Source organism: Crocodylus porosus, unplaced genomic scaffold, assembly GCF_001723895.1.
Source record: "Crocodylus porosus isolate Cpor-Errol unplaced genomic scaffold, CroPor_comp1, whole genome shotgun sequence".
NCBI lineage: Eukaryota > Metazoa > Chordata > Crocodylia > Crocodylidae > Crocodylus > Crocodylus porosus.
The window spans coordinates 37,510,672-37,530,467 of record NW_017728914.1 but is presented as its reverse complement, the minus strand read 5'-3'; the positions used below and the strand labels follow the sequence as shown (position 1 = coordinate 37,530,467).

General features: G+C 67.3%; 2 protein-coding genes across 3 annotated transcripts; one reads left to right on the top strand and one right to left on the bottom strand.

Annotated features, from left to right (window-relative positions):
• The first annotated feature begins 247 nt into the window (after positions 1-247).
• On the top strand, positions 248-9,891 carry HK3 (hexokinase 3). Of its 2 annotated transcripts, XM_019535329.1 has the most exons (19): positions 248-409; positions 3,848-3,990; positions 4,123-4,282; positions 4,459-4,601; positions 4,705-4,824; positions 4,941-5,036; positions 5,115-5,214; positions 5,314-5,497; positions 5,712-5,867; positions 5,968-6,198; positions 6,378-6,685; positions 6,803-6,951; positions 7,154-7,273; positions 7,425-7,520; positions 7,726-7,825; positions 8,493-8,676; positions 8,791-8,946; positions 9,063-9,296; positions 9,375-9,534. In XM_019535329.1, the coding sequence occupies exons 2-19, from the start codon at positions 3,853-3,855 to the stop codon at positions 9,532-9,534; spliced, it is 2,835 nt and encodes a 944-aa protein (XP_019390874.1). In that variant the 5' UTR covers positions 248-409; positions 3,848-3,852. The 2 variants fall into 2 exon arrangements, with proteins under 2 accessions (XP_019390874.1, XP_019390875.1); XM_019535330.1 differs by lacking the exon at positions 248-409 and having other exon boundaries at positions 3,853-3,990; positions 9,375-9,891.
• Positions 9,892-10,026: 135 nt separating this feature from the next.
• On the bottom strand, positions 10,027-19,538 carry UNC5A (unc-5 netrin receptor A; the record flags this gene model as incomplete). Its single annotated transcript, XM_019534752.1, has 15 exons — positions 10,027-10,383; positions 10,553-10,731; positions 12,895-13,059; positions 13,273-13,422; positions 13,590-13,823; positions 14,885-15,053; positions 15,137-15,224; positions 15,498-15,797; positions 15,936-16,124; positions 16,668-16,832; positions 17,350-17,517; positions 17,595-17,775; positions 18,148-18,251; positions 18,444-18,587; positions 19,298-19,538. Coding segments are annotated over 15 exons (2,643 nt in total), but the record flags the coding sequence as incomplete, so codon positions are not given.
• Between the last annotated feature and the right edge of the window lie 258 nt (positions 19,539-19,796).

Below are 19,796 nucleotides of genomic sequence, written 5' to 3'. Positions count from 1 at the left end.
ACAAGCTCACCGGGCAGACGGTGCCCAGGGCGGTGGTGGCACCTGAGGCTCTGTGGCACGGGGCCCGGTGGGACAAGAAGGCACTGAGCAGGCGGGGCTGCGTGGGGGACCCAGGTGTCCTGGCCCCGGCTTGGGTAGCTCCAGCCACGTGCTCTGTGGGTGCAGCCCTGCTCTGGCCCCCGGTCATGCCGGGGCCCCCAGTCTCGGGCGCTGGGGTGGCGCCTGGTGGAGTAGCTTGGAGCCCTGCTCTGCCCTGGGCTTGGTCTGGAGCCTGGCTACAGGGTGGGGCAAGTCTTGTGATATGCTTTCACTTTCTCTTGGAGTCAGAGTATCTGGTAGCCCCGGAGCTGACACAGAAGCCCCTGCTGCAGCCGGTGCCTGGTGTCCTTGGAGCAGACCACGCCGTGAGGTAGGCAGCGAGGTCGGGCTGGGCCCTGCCCAGGTGGGGGCTGCTGCTTGTGGGGCAGCTTCGCTCCGGCTTCACCCTTGCACCAGCCGTGCCAGGCACCTGCTAACCTGCAGGGCAGCCTGACCCGCAGCCACGGCATGGTCACCAGCACCAGTATGGGTGCCGTGAGCCCAGCCTGTCCCTGGGTGACCCCCGCGGAGGAGGGAAAGAATGGGAAACAGGACGCACCCCCCACACTCGGGGTGTCGGTAAAGGGAAGGGCTGCGAGCCACCCAGCTCCAGGGAGTGAGGACAAGGAAGAGGAAGTGGGGTCGGGGCCAGGTTCCCGGGACAGAGGCTGGCAGGAACAGGGCACCGTGCCCCCATGCAGCACCTGGCACTAGAGGGGCTCAGCATGGAGCCCGCTATGGCCCCCACTGCCTGCCCCCGGACCTGGCATCCAGGGAGGCCGTGGCATGGAGCCAGGAGCTGCCCCAGCATCACTTGGATGCAGGCCACGCACCGTGCATCTGCCGTTGGGGGGAGCCTTCCCACCACCCCCAGAACCGCCGTGGCCCCGGCAGACCCTGTGCTGGGGCCTGGCTGCTGCCCTGGGTGCAGCACGAGCCGGGCCACTTCATGGGCACAGCCATGAAAGCCCGGCCACGTCGCGTGCCCGGTGCCGGGAGAGAGCAGGCCCGTCTGCTCGTTAGCAGGGGGAGGGCTCATTAAGGGGGCTGGCTAATTAATGGCAGAGTTGTTGCTGAGCTAATTAAAATTAGAGCTCAAGTTGACAAGTGCTAATTGGAACTGAAGGCGAATGCAAATTGCCCTGGAAATAGCGGGCCCCTGCTGGGCTGTGCTGGCTGGGGTGGCCCCCGCCCTGGCACTGCGTGTCACTTGCCTGCACATGTGTGTGCCCCCCCCGCCCTCCCACCCAGTGCCAGCAGGGAGGCCACCCTGGTGCAGGGGCTGACAGGGGGGCTGAGCCAGGAGGGAGCAAGGGTTGCGGCTCCCCATCCCCATCGGGGTCAGCTGGTCCTGGGTCTGAGCAGCACATGCAACCACTCAGGATGGTAGTTGAGCTCGTTAAATAATTTGCAGGGCCTGGGCCGTGGGGTAGTACAGGGTACAGGGGGAAGGGGCAGGTGGGCGGGTGTGGGACAGCTGCGTGACCAAGCACATAGGGGTGTGTAGGCAGCCAGGCGGGCGTGTGCAACCTGCCACGTATGGGCATGGGGAATGGGCAGCGGGTGATGTTGGTAGCCGTGGGCAGGCGGGTGGGGTGTGTGCGCATGCACTTGTACGTGCATTTGCTCCTGCAGTGTCACACAATGGCACGAACCGGCAGTACATTTCAAAGAAGCCAGGAAGTTTGTCACCAGCGGGTCAGTCAGGGTGGAGCTGCTCCCAGCCACGGCGGGAGCTGAGAGCGCAGCCAGAGTCGCACGGGGTTGGACACTGCTGGGAGGAAAGGGGCATTGGGAGCTGCTGAGCAGGGCGCGAGGGGCACGGCCTCTGCATCAGAGCCCTGGACCCTCAGTGCTGGAGGCTGCGAGAGAGAGAGGAGCAGGGGCAAAAGACCAAGTGACTCTCCCTTCAGCCTCCGCTCTCTGTCAGCGGTGTGACGCGGGGTTTTTAGGTTATGAGTGTTTCCAAGCCTTGGTCCAGATCCTCTCAGATCTCCCCCGCCCTGGGCTTTGTGCCTCTCGGATTTCCTAGGCAGCAGCACTGGGCAGGACCCTTCCCTAGGCAGTGCTGACACTGGGCACCACGGACCTAGGCACTGACCCAGCCCATGGCAGATGTGTGTGTGCACATGTGTGCAGGGTCCGTGTGTAGGTATGTGTGCCTATGTGTGCGAGGACGTGCATGTGCATGGGCCTGCCTTCCTCGGGGGCTGCGTGTCACCAGTCTGTGGCAGTAGAGCCAACCACAGAGCAGTGCAGGACAGAGGACTGCAGGAAGGGGAGGAGGAAGCGTGTGTTTGCACAAGACTGACCGGACAGCTGCTTCCTCTTTTCTAAGCAGCTGCAGCTGTTTCCCCGAAAGGGATGTGGCCTGGGGCAGGGAGCTGTGCGGGAGGGAGTGGGATGCTCAGTACGTGCCTGGGATGCCAGGGCACGTTCTTCTGTTCATGGTGTCATGGACCTTGCTCTCCCTGTGGGGCTGCTCAGTGTGAGCGTCCGGGGGTGGGGTTTCAGGTGCAGGTGCGGTGTGCATGTGTGTCAGTGCGTGCGTGTGCGTGTGCGCGCAGGGGTATGTGATCTGATCGCTGCCCAGACCATCAAGTGTAGTGCCTGTCCTTAACCTGGCAGGGGAAATACCGTGCATCTGTGTCCACAAAGGCAGTTTTCCTAAAGCGCATCCGGGGAGAGCTGCAATTCTGGCTGGTTCAGGACCCGCCGAGGCGCAGCGGCTTTAAGCCCAGTTTATGGAAATGGGAGTCTCCTCCCTGGCTTGCTCTGAGGGCCTTAGGGCTGAGGGCAAGCAACATTCAGGGGCATCCAAACCCCAAGCCTGTGGGCTTGGGGCTGCACGTAGGATGTGTGCCAAAGGATTTGGAAACATCTGAAGCCCCAGGTGCGGGTGGAGGATGTTTGCTGGTAGTGGGACCCCTTACGGTTCTGGACTGCCTCTCAGATTTGGAATCTGATTTGGCTGGGAAAACGAATACATTTAATTAATAAAAAAGTGTTGCTTCTACTTCTTGGTCCCTCCGATCAAGTGCAGTCACTGCGCTGTCTGGTCCCAGGCTAAGATCACCTCGAATGGCGTTATGTGGTGGAGGATAGGAGCCTGCCGAGCGCGCTGCGGACAGCCCCCTGCGAGCGGCTCCTGCTGCCTCCCAACACAAGGATCTTGGCTACAGCTGCTTTATGGCGATGGGGGTTTCTCCCCAGCTTGCTCCTTTGGCCTGTGGGCTCAGGGCAAGCAAGACTTGGGGGCAACAAACCCCAAAGCCTCCGGGCGTGGGGCCCGCACGTGGGACGCTGCCGTGGACGTGGGAGGATCTGAAGCCACCGGCTGAAGAGTCCAGGAGGGGGGCGATGTGCAGGCAGCCCAGACTGGACCCATCGGGCTCTGACCCAGTGATGGGCTTCGGAGCTGACTTGGCCCCAGTTGTTGTAAAAAACAACTCAAAAGTGCTGCTCTGCCAGGCGGTGCCGCCAGCACCGCCCAGATGATTGCTGTGTAGGCACCCCTGCCTAATTGCACCCCCAGTCCTGGCCTGTGCATGTGGGCAGGAACCAGGGGTCAGATCCAGCTGGGGCCTGGTGCTCAGCACTGCCAGGGCCTGCGCAGGGCTGCGCCACAGCAGCTATTGCACCCGATGAGCTGTGAGGCCTGTGTGGCCCCATGCCCCCTGTCCGCAGCCGGGGTGGCAGCAGTGGGGCGGAGGCCCCGAGCTGCTCCCCAGGTCCCCGGTGCAGGGCTCACCCGCGCTCCCTCCCACAGACCCGATGAGCTCGCGCCAGGATGAGCCCGTGCCGCAGGAGCCGCACAAGGAAGCCGGGAGCCCTGCGTGCCCTGCCCAGTGGGTGGGCGCTGCTGGCACCGCCCAGGACCCACAGAGCCGGAGCCGTCATGTCACCGAGGTGGTGAGTACAGGGCCTGTCAGGCACCCTAGGACCCTGCCAGCTACGTGCCTGGGCCCTGCCAGGCTCCCCCAGCCCGTCGGGGCTCCCGGGGGCTCCCAGCTCTGCTCCCTGCCTGACCCGCGCTGCCCCCAGGTGCAGCGAGTCCTGCAGCCGCTGAGCCTGTCCCTGCAGCAGCTGAGCCGTGTGCAGCACCACATGCTGGCAGCTATGGAGGCCGGGCTGAGGCTTCGGAAAGGTGCCCACACTGTGCCTATGCTGCCCACTTACGTGCGCTCCACGCCTGACGGCACTGGTGAGTCGTGGCCCCCAGCCCCCTCCAGACAACTGCGCTGGCGCACGGCACCCATCGGATCTGGGCCGCTGCGGGCAGGCGGCAGGGCTGTGCCCCTCATCCCAGCTCCTGGGGGCAGCAGGGCAGGGGCAGCCACCTCCCAGGCTGGCTTTGATGCTGTGGCCCCTTCTCCACAGAACGAGGCAGCTTCCTGGTGCTGGAGCTGCGTGAGCGTGACCTGCGGGTCCTGCGGGCAGAGCTGGGCGGGAGCCAGGAGGCACAACTGAAGGATCGGATCTTCGCTGTGCCACAGGACCTCCGCGAGGGCAAAGGGGAGAAGGTAAGTGGGTGCAGGGGGTGGGGGGCAACCCCCTGCCACTGGGATGGGGCAGGGTGGAGCAGCCGTGGCTGACTGGGGCCGTGCCTCCATCCTTCCCTGCCAGCTCTTTGACTTCATGGCGAAGAGCCTGTGCCAGTTCCTGGACGATCTCCACATCCCAGCCACGAGCCACCAGCTGGGCTTCTGCTTCCCCTTCACTTGCATCACGACAGGGCTGGAGACGGTGAGCACGGTGCCGTGGGCCCGGCGGCTGCCCTGCATGGGCTGGGGGCGTTTCCCAGCTCTCGCGGCAGGCCGGCCGCTGCGGCCCCTGATTCTCCTGTGCTGCTGTCCCTGCAGAGCAAGCTGCAGTCCTGGTCCAAGGGCTACAGCTGTAGCGGCGTGGTGGGGAGAGACGTGGGGCAGCTGCTGCAAGCGGCCATCCAGAGGCAGGCGGTGAGGAGCACGGGGGCCGGGCTCAGCGGGGGCATGGGAGGCTGGGGGCGCTGCTGACCATGCTCTCTGCTCCACCAGTCCCACGACATCAATGTCATGGTCGTGGTGAACGACACTGTGGCCACCATGATGGGCTGCAGACTGGGGACGAAACCCTGCGAGGTCGGCCTCATCGTAGGTGAGTGGTGCCAGCGGCACGTGGGGGTTCAGTGGGGGGGGGGTCTCCTGGCACGGTGCTGCCGTCACATCTGCCTCGCTGTGGCCCTGTGCTGTGCAGGTGCCGGCACCAACAGCTGCTTCATGGAGGAGGCGCGGTACGTGGAGAGCCTGGACGACAATGAGGGGCGGATGTGCGTGAACACGGAGTGGGGCACCTTTGGGGACACCGGGGCCATGGCCGACATCTTGACCACGTACGATGAACATGTGGACGCAGGGAGCCTGAACAAGGGGAAGCACAGGTGGGTGCAGGGCCCTGCGGGGTGGGGGAGGCGGTAGAGCTGTGGGCAGGTCAGGACTCGGTACTGGGGTGGGTGGATGTCCCCTGGGCACGGCCTGGGGTCTGCGGGGCCAGCACCCTGTGCAGGAAGCGGACCTGCAGGGTGTCAAGCAGAGAGCCTGGGTGGGCAAGGTGCTGAGCTGGTGCCACTGCCTCAGCCCCCCTCCCCCCCGCAGGTTTGAGAAGCTGATCGGCAGCCTGTACCTGGGCGAGATCGCCCGGCTCCTGCTGGTGCAGCTGGCCCAAGACAAGGCTCTGCACGCCGGCGGCACCACCCCGCAGCTTCGCACCCAGGGCATGGTGACGGCTCTGGAAGTCCTGAACATCTCAGAGTGAGTGGGGGCTGTGCCCCGCCAGCCTGCCTGGCCTCAGCAGGGGGGTCTGTGCCCCGTGCCCCGTGCCCGCCTGAGGCCCATGCTCTCTCCACTGCAGGGACCAGGGCGGGCTGGCCGCAGCCCAGTGCCTGCTGCAGAAGCTGGGGCTGCAGCCGAGTGACCCGGACTGCTTCACTGTGCAGCAGGTGTGCCTGGCCGTGGTCACGCGTGCCGCCTGCCTCTGTGCCACCAGCCTGGCCGCCATGCTCACCCACATGCGCAAGAACCGGGAGCTGCCACAGCTGGACGTCTGCGTGGGCGTGGACGGGGACACCTTCCAGGCACGCAGGTGAGGCCCGGCTTCGCTAGGACTGTGGCTGTGGGTGGGCGGGGGGCAGCGGTGGAGGGTTCAGCCACGTCCTGGTGCCTGGTGGGGGCATGCAGCTCATGCCACAGGCGTGAGGGGGCTGAGGACACTGGGGGGCTGCACCGGAGCTGGGCCCAGCCCGCGGCTTTCTTCCGTCCCAGGTTCCGCCAGACGCTGCTGGAGATGACCAAGAAGCTGGCTCCCGAGTGCACGGCCACCCTGGTGTCGGCTGTGGATGACAGCAGAGCCCAGGGGGTGGCCGTGGTAGCCGCAGTGGCCCTGCGCCTAGAGGCCCAGCGTCGCGAGGTCGACCAGCTCCTGCAACCACTGCGCCTCGCCCCCCGCGCCCGGCAGCAGGTCCAGGCCCTGCTGCAGTGTGAGATGGAGCGGGGGCTGCGGCAGGAGACGCATGCCCAGGCCTCCACCCGCATGCTGCCCACCTACGTCCGCGCCACCCCCGACGGCTCCGGTGAGGGGTGGGCGGGGCGTGCTGCGGCTCTGGGCCGTAGATCGGAAGAGGTGGGGCGGCTGGGGCTGGGAGGGGGGCACGAAGCCCCCGCCCTGTGCTGACCCGTGCCCCTTGCAGAGCGCGGCGACTTCCTGGCGCTGGACCTGGGCGGCACCAACTTCCGGGTGCTGCTGGTGAAGCTGCGCAGCAGGGAGGCCGGCGGCATCTGCATGGTCAGCGAGATCTACTCCATCCCGCCCGAGGTGGCCCAGGGCCCCGGCTCCCAGGTACTGGCACGTGCCCGCCTGCCGGCCCTGGGACCCCTTGCCAGGGCAGCGCCAGCCCCAGCCCCAGCTCAGTGCCTGCATGTGCCAAGAAGGGCAGGGAGTGGGGGAGCCTGTGCAGCTTGGAGGGGCCCCGCACAGACTGGGGGGCTGCATGGGGGCTGGAGCACGTCTGCCCCCTCAGCTCCTACCCTGCTCCCCACAGCTCTTTGACCACATCGTGGAGTGCATCGTGGACTTCCAGACCAAGCAGGGTCTGTGGGGCCGGACCCTGCCCCTCGGCTTCACCTTCTCCTTCCCCTGCCAGCAAAAGAGCCTGGACCAGGTGTGGGGCTGCCCAGATGCTCTCCTGGGTGAGGCGTGGGGGGGCCGTGCCTGGTGTGACCCCCTGCCCTGGTGCCACTGTGGTGCCTGCCTGGGCCTGCCGTTAGCAGAGCCACCGTGGTGTTAAGTCTGCAACCTAATGACCCCCCCAGGGCATCCTGCTGAACTGGACAAAAGGCTTCACGGCCTCGGGCTGCGAGGGGAAGGACGTGGTGGAGCTGCTGCGAGAGGCCGTGCGGCGCAAAAACGTACGGGGCCAGGCGCTGTCCTGGGGGCTGGGCAGGGGGCTGGCGCTGTGCCCACGTCCGCTGGGAGCAGGTGGGCGCTGGGCTGGGCTCCCGCCAGGTTCCCTGGAGGAAGAAGCGATTTCCCGGGAGATGTCGGTGGGCCTGGCGACGGTTGCTGTGGTGATGGGGAATTGTGTTGCCTAGTAACCCCGCGCTTTCTTCCCAGCAATTTGATCTGGATGTGGTTGCCATAGTGAACGACACCGTGGGAACCATGATGTCGTGTGGCTACGACGACCCCAACTGCGAGGTCGGCCTCATCGTGGGTAAGGAGCAGGGCTGGGGAGGGGGCTGCGGCATGGTCCAGCCCACGGTCCGTGGCCCCGGGGTGGGGCCGGGCGCAGTAAAGCCCGGCTTGTCCGGTCCAGCCCAGCCCCTCGCACAGGAGCTGCCGTGGCCTGGGCTGCAGTCGTCCCCTCTGCACCACGGGGGTCAAATCCCCTCCTGCCCCAGCCTGAGCACAGGGACAGGACCCTCCAGCTTGGGCCCTGCAGGGGTGCCAGCAAGGGGCATTGGCAGAGCCCAGAGCCCACCCCAGCCTGGGCTGCAGCAGCACCTGGTGCTATTGAAGCAGGCAAAGAAACCCACCCCCGAGACACAGCAACAGGAAGGGAAAACTTCCTGCCCGGCCTCCAGCTAAGCCTGGGACCCAACAGGGCCCTCTGCTCCGCTCCGCCACCAGCTGCACGCAGCCCCTTGTGCCCCCCAGCACCCTGCCCTGTCTGGAGCCCCTGCACGCACGGATCCTGACCCCTCCAACCCTGCCATAGCCAAGCCCCTGCAGCGCCGTCCAGCTGCTGGGCTCGGTCCCCTCCACCCCCCAGCCGTGGGAGACCGGGGCTCCCTCCCACTTCCCCCCTTGCATGCTAGACCTGGCTGGCCCACACCAGGTCCAGTGGCTGGGCAGGCGCCTGACCCCATGGTGCCCCCCAGGCACAGGGACCAACGCCTGCTACATGGAGGAGCTGCGCAACGTGGAGGCGGTGCCGGGGGCCGAGGGCCGCATGTGCATCAACATGGAGTGGGGGGCGTTCGGTGACAACGGCTGCCTGGACGAGTTCTTCACGCACTTTGATGCCCAAGTGGACCGGGTGTCTCTCAACCCCGGGAAGCAACGGTGAGTGGGGCAGGGCTGGCGGCTGGAGGAGCGGGGCTGGGAGCCAGGACGAGGGGCTCTAGCCAGCCCCTGTGACTGCCCTGATGCTGGGTACCCCGCCCCCCCCGCCGGCAGGTTTGAGAAGCTGATCAGTGGCATGTACTTGGGCGAGATCGTGCGGATGGTGCTGGTGGAGCTCGTGGAGAAGGAGCTGCTCTTCCAGGGCCGGCCGTGCCCAGCGCTGCAGACCCCGGGCATCTTCCCCACCAAGTTCCTGTCCACCATTGAGAGGTCGGTGCGGGCTGGGGTGGGCTCTGGCCTCCTGCTGCCAGCCCAGGGCTGTGGTGGCCACGGTCTGGGGGGTGGGACGCTGCAACCGTGCTAACCAGGCCCCGGGTCCTCCCCAGCGACGGGCTGGCCCTGCGGCAGGCGAGCGCCGTGCTGCAGAACTTGGGGCTGGCGGCGAGCGTGGAGGACGCGCTGCTGGTGCGGAAGGTGTGCCAGGTCGTGTCCTTGCGTGCCGGCCAGCTCTGTGGAGCCGCCCTGGCTGCCGTGGCAGAGAAGATCCGGGACAACCGTGGCCTGGCCCAGCTGGCCGTGACCGTGGGAGTGGACGGGACCCTCTACAAGCTGCACCCCCAGTGAGTGGGGCTGGAGGCAAAGCGGGTTGGGGAGGGGGCTGCACCCCTCGGCAGGGGCTCACCCCTCTGCCCCCGCAGCTTCTCGCAGCATGTGCAGCAGACGGTGAAGGAGCTGGCGCCGCGCTGCACCGTCACCTTCCTGCAGTCGGAAGACGGGTCCGGGAAGGGCGCCGCGCTCGTCGCTGCTGTTGCCTGTCGCATCGCCCAGAGCCGCGCAGCACCAGCAACTGGCCAGTAGCCCCCGGGCACGCGGCGTGGGCCCGGCCGCAAGGACTGGGCAGCGAGACAGCAGGGGTGTGGGAGGCTCTGGGACGCCCCACCGTGGGCCTCCAATAAATTCGAAGCCTCCTGCCGAGAAACGCTCCAGGACCCAGTCCCTGCCGGGTGCTTGTGCGGGGCGGTGCAGCTCCATCTCCCCTCCAAGGGACCCAGGCAAGGCTGGCACGCCGAGATAGCAATATATATCCAATTTATTTACAGTCCTGTCCGGCAGCGCCCCAGCCCGCCCCTGCCCCTCCCTGCAGCGCTATGTACATAAGGCCAAGTGTAAATACTTGAATGCACTTGAATACAGAATTAAAAAACGGTCTTTACACGACACGGCTGGGGCCCGCGGCGCCCAGGCCACACGGACACAGCACGCACGGCACCGCACGCACGACGCACCACGCCGCGGCACACACCGGCCCCGGCCGCCCGGGTCCCTGCTCGCCCCAACCCCCCCGCTCCTCGCTGCTTCTGAGCTCTGCGCCGCCGGGGAGACTTGGGCGCTGGGCTTGGGCTCCAGGGTCCCCAGGGCTGGGGCCGGGCAGGAAGGGCCCAGACGGGGACAGAGCTAGTGGCTTCGGGGCAGCCCCCTCCCCGGCTGGCGCGTGTGCCGGGCCGACCCGCGCCGGGGAAGGGGCTGTACAGCGCCCGCACTCAGCACTCGGCCTCCGACACGGCAAAGAGGCTGCTGTCCTGCTTGCCCACCTCGGTCACCGCGGCTGCCAGCTGCGCCAGGTTGCCGCTGGGGAAGTGCCGCGCCTCCCACAGGTTCAGGATCATGGCCGTGGGGCTGGGCTTCAAGGCGAAGAAGCTGAGATGGCTGCAGGGAGAGCGGGGTCAGCAAGGCTGGGGCGCAGGATGCAGCCCGCTCCCCCCTGGGGCCGTGTCCGGGGTCCCATGCTCAAGGAGGGCTGCAGGAACCCCCACTCCACGGTGCAGGGCTGGGCAGGGTGGGGGTCCCTGGGCTGGCAGCCCCCGCTGCCTCCTACCTGTCTAGGTTGAGTTTCTGGGCCAGGGTCCGCCAGTCGGCTCCGCGGGCGCAGGGGGCATCCAGGCTGCTGATGATCTTCTGGCGGATGAGGAAGGGGATCTTGAAGGCACTGGGACCCACCAGGGCTGCGGGGCCGGCCTCGCCGTCAGGTGCCAGCCAGTCTGAGAACCTCGTGTCCTGCAAGAGATGGCGCCGGCGGGGTTACAGGAGGCAGCGCACAGGTCCTGGGGGCAGCGGGGCTGCTCCGGGTGCCAGCCGGGCGCACCCAAAGCCTGCCAGGCTGTGCCCGGATCAGCCGGGTCTCGGGGCTCCCGGCGCCCTGAGCAGGCCGTGGCAGGCAGTGGGCAGGCGCATTGCAGCTGGGGCCCGCCCAGCGGCCTCAGCACCGAGCATGGGGCACGGACCCTCTTTGCCACCAGCCCCAGGGGCCTTCAGCGCCCCCTCCTCAGCCAGGACTGCCCGGGGCCGCCTTGTCGCAGGGGCCCCAGAGCCGGGGGCTGGCGGGAGCAGCCACGGTTGTGTCTAGTTCAGCCCCTGCCTGAGGCAGGATCCGCCCTGTGCAAACCAGCCCCGGCCAACCCGCAGCTAAGCTCTGTAAAGCTGCAGTCAGTCCTGACGCATGCCGGACTTTACACCGGGACCTGCCACGGGTAAAACAGCAGCCAGCGTCCTGCTGCTGCACAGGATGTTGTATGCAGCGCAGAGCCCGGGCGGAGGCCACATCCCCACTGTGGAGGAAGGCAACCTGCCCAGTCTGGACCAGTCTGAGCTGGGGTAAAAACTCCCCCCTGATGCCCAGGTGGTGCCAGTCTGAGCGCGGGGACGAGACCCTCCAGCCAGGACCCTGCGGGGTTGGTGCCAGCAGCATTGGCGCAGCATGTGCCCGTGCCTCTGGGGGAAGCTTAAATACACCCCGAGGCATAAAGGGGGCAACCAGCACGGTGCAGAAACCTGGGAATCCCTATGCTAGAAAATGGGCATCGCTCTGTCTGGACCATCCCAGTGCCTGTCCAGCCTCTCCTTGAATGGCTCCAGTGTAGACAGTCCCCACCGTCCCTGCATCTCTTCCCCAGTCTCCCTGCTCTGACACCAAAGCGTGTTTCCTGAAATCCAACCTAAACCTCCTTGGCTGCAACTTCAAGCCATGTGTCCATGTAAGCTGCAGCGAGAGAGAGCAGGCGCTTCCCTCAGAGTCAGACAAGGAAGGTTGAAGGGACCCTGGGAGGTCGCATCTAGTCCAACCCCCTGCTCCACGCAGGCCCAGGCCCAGCTACATCATCCCAGCCAAGGCTTTGTCTACCCGGGTCTTCAAAACCTCCAAGGATGGAGACTGCACCGCCTCTCTGGGTACCTGCTCCAGCGCTTCACCACCCTCCTCATTCCTAACCTCAGCTTCCCTCGCTGCAGCTTGAGCCCATTGCTCCTTGTCCAGTCATCTGCCCCCACTGAGACCAGCCCAGCTCCATCCTCTTTGCAGCCCCCCGGCAGGGAGGTGGAGGCTGCTGTTCAATCCCCCTCGGTCTTCCCTTCTCCAGACTCAATCAGCCCAGGTCCCTCAGTCTCTCCTCACCAGTCCTGTCCCCCAGCCCCACAACCATCTTCGCTGCCCTCCACTGGGCTCTCTCCAGTGTGTCCACATCCTTTCTGCAGTGTCTGTGTGTGGAGGGGGGGAGGGGGGGGCACAACTGGACACCGAACTCCAGATGTCGTCTCCCCAGTGCCAAATAGAGGGGAATAATCACCTCTCTGTCCACTGGCAATGCTCCTACCAATGCAGCCCAGGATGCCGGTCGCCTTCGTGGCACTGAGGGCACACTGCCGGCTCCTGTCCAGCTCCTTGTCCCCTGTCCCCCCAGGTCCTTGTCTGCAGAGCTGCTGCCCAGCCCGTCACCCCCGCCTGCACCGGTGCAGGGGGTTGCTCCCTCCCCAGTGCAGGACTTTGCACTTGTCCTTGTTGAACCTCATGAAATTTCTTTTGGCCCAATCCTCCAAAGTGTTCAGGTCTCTCTGAATCCTAGCCCTACCTCCAACGTATCTATGACTCCCCCCACCTTGGTGTCACCTTCATACTTGCTGAGGGTGCGCATGTCTGCCATCTTCCAGGTCATTGATGAAGACACTGAACAAAACCGGCCCCAGGACCGACCCCTGGGACACTCCACTTGGTACCAGCTGCCAACTAGACATCAAGCCATGGAGTACTACCCCATGATCCCGATGCTCCAGCTGGTTTTCTATCCACCTTGCTGTCCGCTCATGCAGCCTGGACGTCCCTAGCTCTTCTTCCTGACAGCACTTTGGGTATTGCCCTCGCCCCTCCCCCGGCTCCCTGCCCCGCACCTTGGCAATGTTGAGGTTGATGGTGAAGCTCTGCCCGTCGCCTTCCACCTGCCAGATCCAGATCTTGCAGGCCAGCTCGCAGGTGCTGGGGCTGAGGCGCTCCAGCGTGAAGGTGCAGTGCAGGTAGGGCTGCAGCCCGCTCCAGATGTGGTAGAAGGGGATCTCCTGCGGGCAGGGGGCAGCGCTGCAGTGACTGCTGTTGGAGGGCACCGCTGGCCCTGGGGACACACTTCCCAGCCCCCACCCCCACAGCCCATGAAGCCCCCCCGGGCCAAGCCCCACCGCAGGGACCCAGGGAAACTAGCCCGGGGGGTCTCCCCACGTGTCAGCCAAATGACCACGAGTGCCACGGCCCAGGCCAGGCCAGGGCTCCCCTACCTGGTAGCTGGCCAGGAGCTTGCTCTTCCACAGGGAGCTGGGCATGTCGTGGATGGAGAGGCGCAGGTTGTGGTAACTGTCCTTGAAGTGCAGGACACGGGGGGCCCCAATCAGCTGGCCCCCCATCTGCTTCTCCAGCTGGATCACCTCCTGCCAGGCAGCGCCAAGTGCCAGGTCAGCTGGGCGCTCCCCAGGGCACGGTTCAGCGCCCCGCTCCAAAACCCCCGTCCCAGCGCCTCCACCCTCCGCTACCGCGCGGGGCTGGGGCAGAGCAGCTGGAGGCAGCCCCTGCCCCGCCGGCCGCCCCACCCAGGCACCTTGAGGACGTCCTGGGTGTCGCTGAGGCAGTACACGCGGATGTTGTACTCCAGGGAGCTGCAGGAGGCGGGCGCGAAGAGCACCAGCTTGAGGCGCTTGGAGGCCGCCATGCTGAGCGACTCGCCGACCAGGGCGAAGCGGCCCAGCTGCTCCGTGAAGACGTAGCAGGCCTGCGGCTCCAGCTGGCAGTAGTACAGCTCGGAGGCCGGCTCCTCGCCCAGGTGCAGCACGTCCTGCGGGAGAGCCCAGCTGGGACCGGGACCGGGACCGGGACCGGGCAGGAGGCAGCCACCCTGCACCCTGCACCTTGCCGAGAGCCAGGACCAGCTGGGCGCGTGCCTGCCCCGGGGCTCCGAGCGGGCAGCTCCCCATCCCCACGGGGGCTCTGGGCTGGGACCCCGGGCTGCCTGCCTGGGGACGGGGGTGCCCACGAGCTGCAGTCAACCGCTTGGCACAACAACAGGGCCAACTGCCTGGAGGCACCACGAGCAAATCCCCCCACTCTGCACCGCTCTGACCAGGGGGTCAAATCCCCTCCTTGCCCCAAGGCAGCATGGGGCTGAGCCAGAGCGCAGGCACAGGCCCCTCTAGCCAGGGCCCGCGGGGGCGAGTCCCAACAGGAGCAGTGGCACAGCCCAGCCATAGCCCCAACCTAGCACCCAGAGCTGCCAAGGAAGGGGATGAAGCCCCTGACAGCAACAGGAGGCGGGGAAATTCAGCCTCCAGCGAAGCCCAGAAGCTGGGACGCAGCGGGCCTCTCTGCTCGGCCTGCAACCAGCTGCCCGCGTCCCCTCTGCCCCCAGCCCAGCTGCCCTACCCAGAGCCCCCGCATGCATGGATCCCGGCTCCTCCACTCCTGCCTGATCCAAGCTGGGTTGGAGCTCTGTCCCGTCTTCGGCTGCTGGGCTCGGCCCTCTCCAGCCGCCGGGAGAGCTCGTGCTCTCCCTGCAAGCGGGTTGGAGGCTGGGGCAGCTCCTGGCCTCCCCACCGCTGCTCCTCGCCACACTCCCCAGGCCCGGCTGCCCTGCATGGTCCCCAGCCCGGGTGATGGGGCAAACAGGGGCATGTTCTCCCAGAGCCGACTGAAGATTGAAACTGGCTTCGCTGCAACTTGAAGCCATTGGGAGGAAGGAGGAGAACAGTTCTCCCCACTCTGGATGGCAGCAAGATGAGCAACCTCATCCGCCCCCCAAAGCCCGTTAATGCCGCAGCCGCCTGCCTCCAACCCGGCCGCGCGCTGCTCGCCCTTCACAAGAGGCAGGGCCCCTCGCCCTGCGCCCACCCCACCGCTCACCTCCCAGGAGCCCTCACACGACTGCTTCTTCAGGCGGATGCTCCAGTTCTCGGCGCTGGCCTCCACGCAGTGGCCCATGGCCAGGATGACGGGGCGCGTGAGCAGCACGCCCGGGGGGCCGCAGCTCACGACAGGGCTCAGCAGGGTCTGGCAGCCGGCCAGGGGCAGCCTCGGGGACAGAGGGCAGAGGGTGAGCCGGGCGCTGGGCCAGTCACCGCTTGCCACGGCTGCCACGGCAGGCCGGGCACTCACCTCACGTCCTCCTGCTTGTGCAGCGTCAGGTAAACCTCGTAGATCTTGCCCCGGGGGATGGCGTCGGGTGGGATGAGCAGGCTGATCCCTAGAGCAGTTGGGGGACACCGTTAGCAGTCCCGCAGCACAGCCCCACGCCCCAGGGACCCCTGCCCTCAAGTTGCAGCCCTGCCTGTCTCCACACAGTGGGGCCAGGCGAGACCACCCTCAGCGCACCCACCCATCCAGCACACGGGAGCAGGGCACCGCTCCTTGCACACGCGGGTCTCATGGTACACGTGGCTCCTGCCCCCGTGCATGGGAGTAGGCCCGCACCACGACCTGGCCAGCTCCCACCAACACACCCAGCACGGAGCCCTACCCGTGTTGGGGATCATAAGCCGGCCCCCCAGGAAGTTGAAGGTGCCGTAGGCCACGTTGGCGGTGCCCCGGGGCAGGGAACGGAAGCAGCTCTGGGTGGAGAGCCGTGTCACGAAGTCCACGCCCTCGGCGCTGGGCGAGCTGTGGTGCAGCGTGTGGCGCCCAGCGCCCAGCGCGCTCAGCAGGTGCCCGTTGCTCAGCTGGAACTTGCCGGGCCCGTCCTGGCGCGGGCACAGCGAGCCCTGGTAGGTCATGGTGGTGGTGCTGAGGTCGGGCTGGATGGTGAGCAGGTTGGAGTTGTCTGCGGCAGAGAAGGAGGCCGGCGGGAGCTGTTGCGGGCCGGCCATGTGGGGGGAGCCTGGGGCGGGGGGAGCCCCTGACTGCCCCCGACCCCCGCTCCCAGAATGGGGTACAGGGCACTGGGTCCGGTGCCACCCACCTGCCTTGCTGGGCTTGATGCTGACGGGCTGGAAGCCGGCAGTGAGGATGGAGGAGTCGGCCACGTCGGCGTCCAGCCCCTCCTTCTTGCGGCAGTACACCAGGACGCCCACCAGCAGCAGCAGCACCAGGCACACTGCCACGGCAATCAGCCCCACGTACAGCGCCACGTCCTCGGGGCCCGAGGCGGCTGGGCCGCAGTGGGAGACGGAGCCGTGAGCCCCCGCCCGTGCCAGCAGAGCCCGCAGCGGAGTAGCATGACGGGGCACCGCAGAGCCCACCTCTGGGGGCATGCAGCCGGGGGGGAGGAGGGGGCGGGGCGCGAGTCTCTGGCACGCACAAGGCCAATGCTATGGCTTAGGCATAATGGGCACACGCCTGCCCACGTGTGAGCAAGGCCCAGATCCATGGGGTTGGGCGAGGCCAGGCCTGGGCCTGTCGGCAAGGGAATGGGAGCACCGCAGCCCCCGCTCGGCAGCCAGCCGGCTCCCGGGGATGGCGCCCGCTTCATCTCAGTGGCGAGAACAGCTAATTTGCTGTAAATGGCAAAGCAGCCCCCAGGCAGCCTTAACGAGCCGCAGCTAACGAGCTGGGATAGGACCTGCTGCTCCAGAGAGCTGCTTTGGAGCCCCCTGCCCCCACGCTGCAGCTGCAGCTCTGCCCCCACAACCCCTGGAGCCGCTCCCTGGGCCACCCCCACCCGGGACACCCCTGGGCCCGGCCCTGCGCTCACTGTGGGTGCAGAGCTCGCTGGTGCAGTTGCGGGTCTCCAGCTCGGGGCCCTGGCACTCCTGCCCACCGTTTCGAGGGGCTGGCTCCGAGCACTCGCGGCTGCGCCAGTGCGTGCAGTCCAGGCCGCACACTGACCACTTGCTCCACTCCGACCAGCCGCCATCCACTGCATGGGGACACACTGTCAGCTGGGCCTGAGCCCTGCAGCCCCCATGCCCTGGTGCGGACGCTGCCCCGGGTGCTGCTGCAAGACGCCTGGCTTGGGGCTGCCCCTTTGTTCCCCCCGCCTGGTGCAGCAGGGCTGGGGTCCCAGGGCCCAGGGGCCCGGCTGAGACCCCTACCCTCCCAGGTGCTGCCCAGCGGGGCCCAGCAGCAGCCCTCGACCACCACGGGGCAGGATGGAGACAAGACACATGGGGGTTGGGGACGACACAGCCGGGGAAAGGGGAGAGAGGGGCACAGAGCAGGGCACCCCAGGCCAGGGCTGCAGGGTCGACTTCGGATGCATCCTGTCAGGCCCAGAGTGGGGAGGAGAGGCCGTGGGGGCGCTGGTGGAGCTGGGAGGGAAGCTAGGGCTGCGGGGCACCAGCAGAGCCATGCGTGTCCGCTGTGCCTGGATCCGGCCCTGGGCACCCAGGCCTGGCCTGCCTGGCATGGCCGGAGCTGCCGGGCCCGGTGGGTACCTGGGCACAGGGTGGTGCAGGCACTTTTCTGCAGGCTCTGGCCTTCGCAGGTGGCCCCGCCGTTGAGGGGCGTCGGGTTGGTGCAGCTCCGGCTCCGCTTCTGCCAGCCGCGGCCGCAGGAGGCACTGCAGGCCGACCACTCTGTCCACGTCGACCAGCCACCGTTCACTGCAGGCACAGGCACGCGTCATCGCGCCGGCCCCACCACCCCGCGGGCCCTGCTCCAGGGAGGGTTGGGGCCGTACCATAGACGGTGATGGCAGCGGAGGCGCTGCGGCGCCGCGCCACGATGTTCTTGGCCACGCAGGTGTAGTTGGCTGTGTCAGCCAGGCGCGCCTGCCGCAGCACCAGGCTGTGCTCGGGCGTCACGTCCACGTTGGCGTCCAGCGCCGGGTCCACCAGCTCCTCGTTGCGCAACCACTCCACCTGTGGGCACCGGGACGTCACCGGGGCCCTGCCATGTCCCAGCCTGCTCAGGCCAGACCCCGACGTACCCCCGGCCTAGGTCGCTGGGCCCGGAGAAGGGCAGCAGAGCAGACACAGCCCCCCACGCTGCCGGCCACGGGTGAGCAGGGTGCACAGCCCCAGGGTCACAGGCCTGGCTTGCCCCATCCAGCCCCAGCCCTGATGCCAGCCTATCCCAGCCCAGCTCAGCTAGATACCTCCGAAGACGAAGATGCCCTGAGATGCACCCCCGCTCTGCCCTGCCCTCTCTGCCACCTGCGGCCTCACATCCTCCTCTGGAGCTGAGCACACCCAGGGTTGGCAGGACTTGCAAATGCCCTGCTGCACGCTCACCTCGGCTGGTGGGATGCCCTCGGGGGGGCGGCAGGGCAGCACAATGCCCTGGTCGATCGGCACCTCCTTGGCTGCCGGCTCCTGCTCAAAGTTCTTCCGCAAGTCTGAAAGCAGCACGGGCAGCGTGAGAGCTGGCACAATCAGGCCCCAGCCCAGCCCTGGAGACCCCCACTGGTGCCCCACGGGCCCTGTGCAGCCCACACTGCTGGGGCGCAGTCGGGACCACCCGCCCAGGCCGGAGGACACAGGCCACGGCTCAGGCCCGGCACGGGCAGGCGCCGCGGGGAGGCACTCACAGGCGATGCGCACGTAGGCCTTCTGGCTCTTGGTGGTGCCCGAGGAGCTCCAGGCGACGCACTGGCACCAGTACTCCTCCAGCCCAAAGATCTTCTCCACCTGCTGCCGGGAGATGTCGATGCGGACCTCCATCACGGGCAGCCCTGGGCGGGGGGTCTCATCAGGCGCGGCCGCCACGGCCAGGCAGGCTCGGGGGGCTGGCGGAGCCACCCCTGCCCACCCGGCCGCCCGCCTGCCCACCTCGCTGCCCTGGCGACCCTGTGCCCTGGGGTGAGCCCTGACCACTCCCCAGGCCTCGCCTGGCTCCCTGCCCAGCTTGGGGGCGAGTCTGCCTGGCTCCCCTGGGCACAGTGGCCTGGTGCGGGAGACAGGGCAGGACCCAGTCGTGCTCAGCCTTCGGTCGCAGACCGCTGCCCAGCACCCCCCGCTCTCCGCGGGGAGCAGGTGTTTCAGCCCCCGGGGGCACTGGGGCTGTGTGGTCCAGCGGATCACACGCGGTCCAGCCCCTGCCGAGGCAGGATCACCCCTGGCCAAGCCAGCCCCCACAAGGCGTCAGGTAAAGCCTACAGAAGACAACCGTCAACCCTGGCACAACACGGGCCTCGCAGCCGCGCCTGCCGCGTCCTGCTGCCTTGCCACGCTGTCAGTGCACGCTCGGGGGGTCCTGGGCAGAGGCCGTGCCCCATTACAGAGGGGGCAAACCCCTCCCGGCTGGCACCAATCTGAGCCTTCCTGACCCCGAACGCAGCACCCGTCAGAGCGAGCCAGAGCGGCCGGGTGGCCCGGGTACCGGGCCCTGCGGGCCCCTCGGCACCGCCCTTGCCGTGCCCGGGCGCAGCGCCAGCACGCCTACCGGAGCTGCGGTCGGTGCTGTGCTGGGTGACGTGGTCGCCCTGGTGCACCCACTCCCCGTTGCACTTGAAGTAGATCTGGGTGGCGGGGGTGGCCCGGCAGGCCAGGCTCACGGGCTTGTTCTTCACGATGTACACGTCGGCCGGCTCCAGCAGGAAGCGGGGCAGCAGGTCCGAGGCGGCGCCGGGCAGAGGGTTGGCGGCCGTGGCGCTCTGCTGCGCGCCTGTGGGGACACGGCGGCGTCAGGGCCCGCGGCACCGGCCGCACGAGGGGCCCGCGCCGGCCCCGGCCGCGGAAAGAGTTAATAAACGCGGGCCCTAAATAAGCATTTGATTAAGAAACGATAAAATAGCGATTGTGTCACTGAATGGAGCGGTAATTGCTGCTGGTAATTGGCTGGTTAGGATTTAATAAGCAATTAAAAGGACGGGAATGCGCAGTAATTAAGTGCGCCGGCTCCCGCGCCAGCCCCGCGGGCCTCGCCCGGGCCGGTGCTGGCA